General features: G+C 41.5%; 1 protein-coding gene across 1 annotated transcript in view; it reads left to right on the plus strand.

Annotated features, from left to right (window-relative positions):
* The first annotated feature begins 639 nt into the window (after positions 1-639).
* Positions 640-11,524, plus strand: part of LOC122549475 (chloride channel protein C-like) — a 124,148-nt gene continuing 113,263 nt past the window's right edge. Inside the window, exon 1 of the mRNA XM_043689335.1 lies at positions 640-881. Coding sequence (XP_043545270.1) covers positions 640-881 — 242 coding nt within the window. The remainder of the gene's footprint in view (positions 882-11,524) is intronic.

Here is an 11,524-nt window from a genome sequence, read left to right on the forward strand (position 1 = left end):
GAATGGCCTGTACATCACAGAGTCTAGGAAGATATTCGACCAACATTAGAGTAGTCATTTTAGGTGTTGTTGATAGCCACCTAACAATATAATGAGGAGAATATTAAATGGACAGTAAATTGCATGGAAAATGAAAGAAATCTGGGCTTCGTGCTTGGCAATAAGTTATTGCAGCAATACCAAACAGCAGTGAGTAAAACAACTCAGTTATTACAATGTATTCAAAACTTAATAGAGAGGTGATCCTACATTATAAATTGTCATATTTGGGTCAATTGTAGAATAATTGTTTGAAATGGATTATAGTTTATCAATAACTAAAATTCCATATCATGGATGGTATAAGCCACAAAACTATGATTTTTTTTTTAATCTACCAATATCTTTGCTCTTAAGTTGTGTTGAATCTCTGTTGACTCAACATCTCCTGTCAGTAAACAGACCTAGATAAAACAGGTTAGTGGAAGCATTCTCCAGTTAGCTCTATTTCTCACAAGAATCCACCAAAGCCACAATCATTTCTCTTTTGGGATCTTCGTGGTACTGAACAGTCAGTGATCTTTGCTTTTTCACAAGCATCTTCCCTTTTTCAACTTTTGAGACACTGATTTCTCAGGGTCTGAAAGCTACTGGAGCTAAATGACATCACTGCACTTCAAGGGTACCAGGAAATGGAAGGATTCTGAAGAGCATCCCTTGTTACAACAATGCAGACCTGTGACACGTAAACATCATGTTCAAAATAGAAATAATGGGGACAACGTAACTAATGTCAAGTGCACTCAGAAAGATCAAGAAAACCTAGCCTCACATGAGAGTCTGGACTACCTACCTTCTCACAGTGATATTTATAAAAAATGGTTGCGAGAAAAGCCTTACAGGTAATGAGCACAATTTCTGCTTATTGTTTGGATATTTTCATTACAGGATCAGTAATTTTAAGTTTTAAGAATGTAAGCACATTTTAAAAAGTCTAATCAAAGGCTCATTTTAGAGTGCTACCTTTGAAAAAAATTGTATTTATACAGCACTTCTTTTTAAACTTTGGATATTTCAAAGTGCTTTACAACCAATAAAATATTTTTGAAGTATAGTTATTTTTGTATAAAGTGGAATTACCAAATTAGGCCCAGCAAACTCCCACAAACAGCAGTGTCTTAATGACCAAATAGTTTGGGTTCCATTGTAATGTTGAATGAGGAATAAATTTGGTTAAGACACAGTGGATAACTGCCATGCTCTTCTTTGAAATAATGCCATGGGATCTTTTATATCCTGCAGAGCAGAAATGTGGGCCTTCAGTTTAATATCTCATCTCAAAGTCGGTACCTTCGTCTCAGACCTCCTTTAGTAATGCACTGGACTGTCAGCCTTGATTTTTGTGTTCTTGGAGGGACTTGAACCTGAACTCTCATGACTTTGAACTCTCACGACATGCCTGAACAACTTCCTGGAAAATGAGCATTTTAATCTGCTCACATTTCTGCACCAAATGCTGAGTGCCTCTGTGTATGTGTGTTTCTTGTATGGACATTGACCGAAGATGGGATTGGCTCATGTCTTTCATGCTACAATAGCTGACCAATGTTTACTGTTTGATTGTACACATGGAGAATAGGTAGAATACCAGATCTCTGGAGAGTGCTTAGTGCCAGTAGGGTATCCTAATAGAAGCCAGTGACTTTTACATGAGAAAAGGGAAAGGAAAAATGCATTGTGGGATGAGATTCTTCCCAAAGGTAGCTACATTTGTTCAGAGTATAATGAGTTTAAGGACAGATGTTTAGTAAAGGGATAATGTGGAGTTGTGGTGAGTAGAGGTTACATTATTCTGAAACATATGGACTTTTTGATGGTTAACAGTGTTCTGAGAAAAACTATGGCTGAGCAACTAATATGGCTGCAAAAGTAAATGGAATGTTGTTAAGTGCCTCCACTTTGAAGAATTGCCAGATGTTTTAACAGTGGAATTTAAAAAAACCTGAATTCTTGAGCTTGAGCCTTTTCAAGTACAGACACTATTATGGCACCACACGAGCTCTTCAATCCCCAGAATAGATATTTTCTAATCAACCTGTTCAGAGGTGTTATTACGTTTCTCTGAGTTTAAACTGAGGGCCACCACACCTCAAGCAAGAGGCGAGGTTGATAAGGCAGGACCATAAGACCATAAGAGATAAGAACAGGAGTAGGCCATTTGCCTCTCGAGCTTGGCTGATCCAATTTTCCTCACGTCCACTTTCATGCTCTTTCCCCATAGTCCATGATTCCATGACTATCTCAGCCTTGAATTGTACTCTTCCCCCATAGCTCTCTGTGGCAAAGAGTGCCAAAGACTTACAATCCTCTGACAGAAGAAATTCCTTCTCATCTCAGATTTTTGATTGGCACCCCTTTGTGTTGCAGCTTTCTGCAGTTTTCTTCATTTAAGTAATACTCTGTTCTTTTTGCCTTCCAAAATGAACAACTGCACTTTTCCTACATTTATACTCCATTTTCCAACTTTTTGCCCACTTACTTAACCTATCAATATCTCTGTATAAACTGTTTGTGTCCCAATCACAACCTGCTTTTCCACCTATTTTAGTTCATCTGCAAATTTAGCTACAACATATTCATTTCCTTTCTCCAAGCTATTAATTTATGTTGTAAGCAGTTGCAGTCCCCAGCACCGGTCTCTGTGGAAACCTGCGAAACAAAAACTCTTATCCCCACTCGTTTTTTCCTGCCACTTAGCCAATTCTCTATCCAATATACCTCTAACATCGTGGGGTCTGACGTCTTATGACTTAACCTTTTGTGAGGTACCTCGCTGAACACCTTATCGAAGTCCAACAGCAAGATATCTACTGGTTTGCCACTATCTACTTTGGTTAAGACATCCTCAAAAACTTCTAATAACCTAGTCAGACATGATTTCCCTTTCATGAAACCATGCTGACTCTGCTTGATTAGACTATGATTTTCCCAATGTTCTGTGATTATTTTCTTAATCATAGAACCCTATGGGGCAGATAGAGGCCATTTGGCCCATCGAGTCTGCACCAAGCCTCCAAACAGCATCCCACCCAGATAAATCCCATCCCTGCCGGCCTGCATTTACCATGGTTAATCTACCGAGCCTCCACATCCCTGGATGCTACGGGGCAATTTAGCATAGCCAATCCACTTGTCCTGTGTATCTTTGGACTGGGGGAAAACCAGACCAGCCAATAGAAACCCATGGAGACACTGGGAGAAGGTGCAAATTCCCCACAATTGCCCAAGGCTGGATTCCAACCTGAATCCCTAGTGCAGTAAGGCAGCAATGCCAACCACTGTGCTGTCCATAATAATTGATTCTAATACTTTTCCAACAATAGATGTTAGACTATTTAGCCTATATTTACCTGCTTTTTGCCTTCTTCCCTCTTTGTAAAAGAGTGTCACATTAGCAGTTTGCAAGTCTTCTTCAGAATTAATTGATTTTTGAAAAATTACAACCAATGCACCTTGAATTTCTGTAGCTACTTTTTCTAGGATCCTAGGATATAGGGAGAAAGTGAGGACTGCAGATGCTGAAATTACAACCAATGCCCTCCAGCGCATCTCCTCCACTTCACGCACCACCACCCTTGAACCCCACCCCTCCCAAAGCAACAAGGAGAGAATCCCCCGATCCTCACCTTCCACCCCACCAACCTCCACATACAACGCATCACCCTCCGCCACTTCCACCATCTCCAAACTGACCCCACCACCAGAGACATGTTTCCATCCCCACCCCTATCAGTATTTCAAAAGACCATTCCCTCCGTGACTCCCTTGTCAGGTCCACAACCCACACCCCACTCCTGGCGCCTTTCCCTGCCTCCGTAGGAAGTGCAAAACCTGCACCCATAACACTCCCCTCACCTCCATCCAAGACCCCAAGGGATCTTTGCACATCTGTCAGAAATTTACCTGTACCTGTACCAATGTCATCTATTGTAATCATTGCACCCTGTGTGATCTCCTCTACATCAGTGAGACAGGACGCCTTCTTGCAGATCATTTCAGAGAACATCTCTGGGACACCTGCACCCACAAACCCCACTGTCCCAGAGCTAAACATTTCAACTTCCCTCCCAATCCATCAAGGACATGCAGGTCCTGGGCCGCCTCCACCCCCAAAACGTTACCACCCGATGCCAGGAGGAGGGACGCCTCATATTCCACCTTGGGTCCTTGCAACCACACGGGATCAATGTGGATTTTAACAGCTTCCTTATTTCCCCTCCCCCACATTATCCCAGTCACAAGCTTCCAAATTGGCACCGCCCTCCAGACCTGTCCATCACTGCCCCCCTCTGATCTTTCATTTTCTCCCTCACCTTCATCCACTTATTGCTTCCCAGCTACCACCCCCCAACCGCACCCTACTCCCATTTATCTCTCAGCCCTGACCCACAAGCTTCATTCCTGACAAAGGGCTTATGCCCAAAAGGTCAATTCTCCTGCTCTTCGAATGCTGCCTGATCTGCTGTGCTTTTCCAGCACCACACTCTCGACCCTCAGATATAAGCCATTCAGGGTCAGGGTACTCCTGTGCCTAACCTCATTAGTTTATCTGATAATGATGGTGATGATACTTCATTCCACCTCCTGTATTTTTTAGTATTAATGTGATGTTGGCAGTGTCTTCCTCTGTAAAGACTGATGTAAAGTATCTGTTTAACTCCATGCCATTTACTTGTTCCCCAAAACTGTCTCCCAAGATTCATTTTCTAAGGTGCATATGTTCCATTCACCTCTGTCATCTTTTTTATATGCTGAAAGAAGATCTTTTTTTCATTTTTATATTTCTCTCTAGTTTGCCCTTATATTCTCTCCCTTTTTCAGTCCTCCCATGCTGGATTCTGAATTTATCCTAGTCTTTCGGGCTGTCACCAATATTTGCTTTCTAAAATGCTTTTTCTTTTAACTATATATTCTCCTTAACTTCCTTAGTTAGCCATAGTTGCTTCATCCCTCTCTTAGAATCTTCTCTTCTTTTTGGAATGTATTTTTCCTGAGAGTCATGAATTACTTCCTTAAATGTCTGCTACTGTTTGCTTTTTGTCATTATGCTAATCTATCTGCCCAGTTCACTTTCGCTAACTCTATCCTCATTTCATTGTAATTCCATTTATTTAAATTAAACACAGTTGTTTCTGACTCAAGTGTCTCACTCTGGAATTCCTAGAGGATCTTTTACTCTCTGAGTTAATTTATTAAACCTGTCTCATTACTCATTGTCAGATCCAAGATAGCCTGCTCCCTTGTAGGCACCATGATATATTGTTCTGGGAAACTATCCCGAATGCACTCTGTGAATTTGTTGTTATAGTTATGCTGTCCAACTTGATTAACCCAAGTAACATGAAGATTTAAGTCACCCATAATTATTGCTCTATTATTTTCACATGCTCATATTATTTGTTGATTTATAGCCTTTACTACGGAATGGCTATCATTTGGGAATCTCTGCACTACTCCTAGCAATGTCTTCTTTCCCTTTCTGTTTTTTTACCTTTGCCCAAATGGTTCCCTACATCATCTGAGCCTAGATTTTCTCTCACAATTGGCCTCATTTCATCTCAGATTAACAGTGCTACCCTACCACCTTATGTCTTTACCCTTCTGTCTTTCTGAAAGTTCAAATATCCCTGAATGTTAAGTTTCCATTTTGATTTCTTCATAATAATTAGATTTAGTTTAGATTAGATTAGATTAGATTAGATTAGATTACAGTGTGGAAACAGGCCCTTCGGCCTAAACAAGTCCACACCGACCCGCCGAAGCGAAACCCACCCATACCCCTACATTTACCCCTTACCTAACACTACGGGCAATTTAGTATGGCCAATTCACCTGACCCTGAACATCTTTGGAGTGTGGGAGGAAACCGGAGCACCCGGAGGAAACCCACGCAGACACGGGGAGAATGTGCAAACTCCACACAGTCAGTCGCCTGAGGCGGGAATTGAACCCAGGTCTCTGGCGTTTGAGTAATGTTTGAGTAATGTTTGAGTAATAATGTTTGAGTAATGGCTATGAGACCACATTAATTTACCCTATTTTCACTGTTAGTTCATCTACCTTATTCCAAATGGTTGCGCATTAGATACAAAACCTTTAAATTCGTTATATTATTAAATTTTCATCCACTTTTACACTTCCTTGGTGCCCTTCCTTCACACATTCTGCCCTAATTTTCTATGTGACTGAACCCACCCTCACAGTATTTAATTTAAAATCCTACCCACAGCATTAGTTATGTGATTTGCCAGGACAGTGATTTTAGGATGATTCAAGTGGACCCTGTCTCATCAGAACAGCTCCCACATCATATAGGTACAACACATTGCCTGGCCTGGCATCTCTATTTTACTTGCCTCGTTCTTAATTTTTAAAAACAAGCTTCCTATTGGTCTTTTAGTTTTTAGTCTATAAAATATTTGTCCTATTTATCTTTAGTCTGAAAGAATCTTAAAATAAAGGAGTCAAACAACAAATTTACAGCTTTCCTCTGTTGTCACTCTATGCTGTGTGCTGGGCTCCCAATCCCGGTCTTTAATTTATCCAGTTAAAAGAAACCAATGAGCCAAAAAAAGTAAGCAAAACGCATCTATTCCCCTCTACACTGAATTCCCATGCTGCTCCAAATTTCCAGAAATATACATTCACTTGGGCTGTGCCTCATTCTGGATATGATCAATTCTTCCTGATTGTACTAATCTTCCTTGGAGACCTCAGCCAGTGTGAAAAAAGAACCTGCTCTGATTGTGCTCACTTTTTTAGCAAAGCAGGTAAACAGATTATTATCTCAATGGTGATAGGTTAGGAAAGGGAGAGGTACAATGAAAGTTGGGTCTCCTTCTAAATCAGTGACTGAAGGTATGCGTGCAGGTGCAGCAGGTGGTGAAGATTGCAAGTGGTAAAATAGAAGAAATAACTAAGGATAATGAAGACCTGAAATAAAAATAGAATAAAAGCCAAAGGCACTGTAAATGTTGTAAATCGGAGACAAAAACAGAAATTGCTGGAGAAACTCACCAAGTCTGGCAGCATCCATGGAGAGAAAGCAAATTTAATACTTTGAATCCAGCCACCCTTCTTCAGTAAAAGGGTTCTGAGTTTCTTCAGCAATTTCTGTTTTTGTTGATACAGATGATATTTTGGCCTTCATAGCAAGACAATTTGAGTAAAGGGACTGTGAGGTCTTGTAGCATTTGTACAGGGTCTCGGTATGATCGTACCTGGAATATTGTGTGCATTTCTAGTTTCCTTATCTGGGAAAGGATATTCTAGCTTGATTCCTGGGATAGCAGGACTGAAGGTTTAAAAGAGACTGTATTGGTGAGGTCTATATTTACTGGAGTTTAGAAAAATGAGGGGTGACCTCAAAGAAATCTATAAAATTCGAACATGACTGTTCAGCATAAATATTGGAAGGATATTTCTGATGACCAGGAAGTCTAGAACCAGGGGTCATTCTCTAAGGATGTGTGTTATACCACTTAGGACTAAAGGTATGGAGAGAAAGTAGGAACTGGACTGAGCTGGATGGTCAGCCATGATTATGGAGGAACAAGGTCAAAAGGCTGAACAGCTTACTCCTGCACCTATTTTCTATATTTCTATGGTATCAGAATCAGTCTTACCTCCTTTCTTGAAGATGGTCATAATTACAGCATCTTGGAGATCCACTGAATGTGCTTTTCATTCTGGATGAGCTCATTTACCTGTGCCATTGTAAGGCTTCTCTGTCATTTTTCAATATTGTGGCAGAGATTCCATCTGCTACATTGGCTTTGTTAGTTCTCAGGTGTTGGAAGGCCTTTCTAATCTCCTGTGGGGCTAGGGTTGTGCTGAGATAATGAAGGGTAGCATGCTTTGGAATACAATCAGTGGAACCAAGCAATAGTCTCAGCATTTTATCTGGAAGAGGACACCATCACTGTTTGCCTTCCCCTCACCTTCCTTACTAATCACATTTTCCAGGGAATTATGCCCCTCTTAATTCTGGCATTGAAATCCCCAAAGGCAATCAACTTGTCTCTCCTTGGGACATGGGACAATAACTGACCAAAGCTTGAGTAGAATGCTTTGTTGGTCTCATCTATCACTTCTAGAGTTGGTGTGCATGTATTAATGACTGTGGTGCACTGTTTCTGGATTAGGATTTATTTATCCCTCAGGAAGGCTCGCACAAACAGTCATTCAGTTCATTTATTTATATTTTAAAAGAAATCCCATGAATTCAGTGTTTTCCCTCAGATTTACTCAGAGAAGGCATATTCAATGCTTGATTCTTTGAGCTGATCTTTTCCTGTCTGCTGTGTCGCCTTTAGGGCAGCAATGAGAAAAGTCATGGCACTTAATTTCAGGGCTATTATAGCGGTATGTTATTCACACCTGGTCTCATTGGGGTTGTCTATGATGGTGCTGATGGTTCCAGTTTCTAAGTGTTATGTTGGGGGTGCTGCTGGAAGATGTCCATTTGTGGGCCCTTAAAATGGGGTGACTGTTGTTCACTAACTAATGCATGGTCCTAGTGGAACAATGCCTTTGTCCAATGGCAAGTATGACTGAGACAATTAGAGACCAGGTTCAGCTGTATAGATGGACAGACACTGGGACATGCACTCTCTCACACACAGCCTCTAATCACCCTTCGCCCTTATCCTCGGAGCCAAGCTAGAATCTTGCTTGTGGGTTAACTATCGGTCACTTTTGAAACAGAGAGTCTGCTCTATATCAACCATCTCCTGGAGATCATCAAAGACTAGAGCAGGCTGCATGCTTCGCCTCACACCAATCAAATCTTCCTCCTGTGCTCACATCACTTTAAATTCCTGATGTCACTTTTCACCCTCTAGTTTCTGGGCCTTCCCTCTCTCGAGACTTTAACTGCCCAGATCCAACTCTGTCCTCAAATAAAAGCAAACTACTATGCATGCCGGAGATCTTTGGTGAAAAAAACAGATAATCTCAGTCTGTCCAGTAGCATCAGTGGACAGAGAGAAATAAAGTTTACCTTTCAGGTCTTTGGAGCTGTCTGTCTCCTCACTGTTCCCAAATCTGAAGCTCCTCTCCCGTTTCTCTCTTGATTTAGCTGGCGATGTTTGCACAGCTTCCAACTCTGTCAATGGTCTCTCTTTTCCTGCTGCTCTCACTAACCAGCTCTGCCTGCCTTCTCACTGCTCCTAAATCTGAAGCTGCCAACCCCTCACTTTCAGTGGCCACGCCTACCTCTTTCTTCTCTGCTCCTGAATGATGCACACAATGGCAGGAATAAACATCCTAAAGTAGATGCACTGTAGCAACTCAACAGGACTCCTTTGACAGCACCTTTCAAATGTGTAATCTCTATCATCTAGAAGGAAAAGGGCATGAGATGCATGGGAACATCACAACCTGCAAATTCCTTACCAAATCGCACATCATCCTGGCTGTACCTCTATTGTGATTGTTTCTTTATTGTCACTGGGTCAAAATCCTTCAAGAAAATGACCATCATCCCAGTACCAAAGAAAACGCATGCAGTATGCCTCAACCACTACAGTCTGGTGGTCCTGAAGTCCATATGATGAAGTGCTTCAAGAGATTAGTCATGGCCCACATCAACTCTAGCCTCCGAGCCTGCATCGGTCCCTAGCAATTTGCCAACCAGTGAAACAGGTCCACAGTGGATGGCAATTCCCTAGCCTTGGAACATCTGGATAATAAGGATACCTATGTCAGGCTTCTACTTATTGACAACACCATAATACTTACCAAACTAAACTAGCCGCATTCACATGATTATCTGCCTTCCTGATAAAAAATCATTGAGACTCAAAACATTAGCTTGCTTTCTGTCCATGGTTGCAATCTGACTCGCTGTGACTTCCAGCATTTTTTGTTTTCAGTATAAGTTCCAGCATCTGCAGTAATTTGATCCTGCTCTCGCATATACCTTGCTGTTGCAGAGTGCTGGTAAGGAGCAGACTGGAGGCTGAAGCAATGCAGGACAATTTTTGTACTTGGGTCTGGTGTCATGTGCTGAGCTGCTGCTGTTTGGAACTTTTATACCTAGATTGAGAAAGAGGGAGGTGCAGCAAGACCTGGGTGGTCCTTGTACACCAGTCATTGAAAGTAGGTATACAGGTCAGCAGACAGTGAAGAAAGCAAATGGTATGTTGGCCTTCATAGCGAGAGGATTCAATACAGGGATGTCTTGCTGCAATTGTACAGGACCTTAGTGAGACCATATTGTGTGCAGCTTTGGTCTCCATATCTGTGTATGAATGTTCTGGGTATGGAGGGAGTACAATGACGCTTTATCAGGCGGATTTCTGGAATTACAGGACCTACATATTAAAATCGGTTAGGATTATATTCACTGGAATTTTGAAGACTGAGGGGGTATCTTACAGAAACCTGTAAAGTTCTAACAGGACAAGATAGAGTAAAAAGACAGGAAGGATGTTTCCAATGACTGGAGAGTCCAGAATCATGGATCACAGTCTAAGGATATGAGTTAGGATTGAGATAAAGAGAAATTTCTTCACCCAGAGAGTGGTGAGCCTGTGGAATTCTCTGCTATAAAAAGCAGTTGATTCCAAAACATTTGATGTTTTCAAGGATTTGTATATAGTTCTTAGGGCTAAAGGGAATAAAAGCTTTAGGGAGAAAGTGGAAACAGGGTATTGAGTTAGATGATCAGCCATAATAACAATGAAGGGTGGAACAGGCTCAAAGGACCAAATGGCTATTTTCTGCGCCTATTTTCTGTCTCTCTGTAAGACTATTGCTGTATGTAGGCTTGTGAGAGTAAGGTGGAATATGTGGGTGATGTGGATGAGTTCTAACTATCTTGATTGAATGATGACTTTTATGGTAGCTTCATATTTTATCATTTTTGTTGGTAGGGCTTGAAATATCATGTACATAGATGCTCTTTTGTTGTAGAGGTCCATGAAAGGACAGTTGAACTTGTTTTAACAGCTCATATCTCGAATGTCACATGCCTTGTGATAGATGTTTGTTTACTGCAGACACCTTTTCCTGGGTGTCTGCCTATTGAGTTGCAGCTTCTGCTTTGGAGATTGTTTGAATCTTTTTTTTGATGCTAGCCTGAGGAAGGAAAAGACTTTTCCAGCCCAGCTGTCCTGCTTAGAGTCATAGATAGAGTCGTAGAGATGTACACATGGAAACAGACCCTTCGGTCCAACCCGTCCATGCCAACCAGACATCCCAACCCAATCTAGTCCCACCTGCCAACACCCGGCCCATATCCCTTCAAACCCTTCCAATTCATATACCCATCCAAATGCCTCTTAAATGTTACAATTGGACCAGCCTCCACCACTTCCTCTGGCAGCTCATTCCATACACGTACCACCCTCTGCGTGAAAAGGTTGCCCCTTAGGTCTCTTTTATATCTTTCCTCTCTCACCCTAAACCTATGCCATCTAGTTCTAGACTCCCCAACTCCAGGGAAAAGATTTAGTCTATTTATCCTATCCATGCCCCTCAT

This window comes from Chiloscyllium plagiosum, chromosome 4, assembly GCF_004010195.1.
Source record: "Chiloscyllium plagiosum isolate BGI_BamShark_2017 chromosome 4, ASM401019v2, whole genome shotgun sequence".
Lineage (NCBI taxonomy): Eukaryota > Metazoa > Chordata > Chondrichthyes > Orectolobiformes > Hemiscylliidae > Chiloscyllium > Chiloscyllium plagiosum.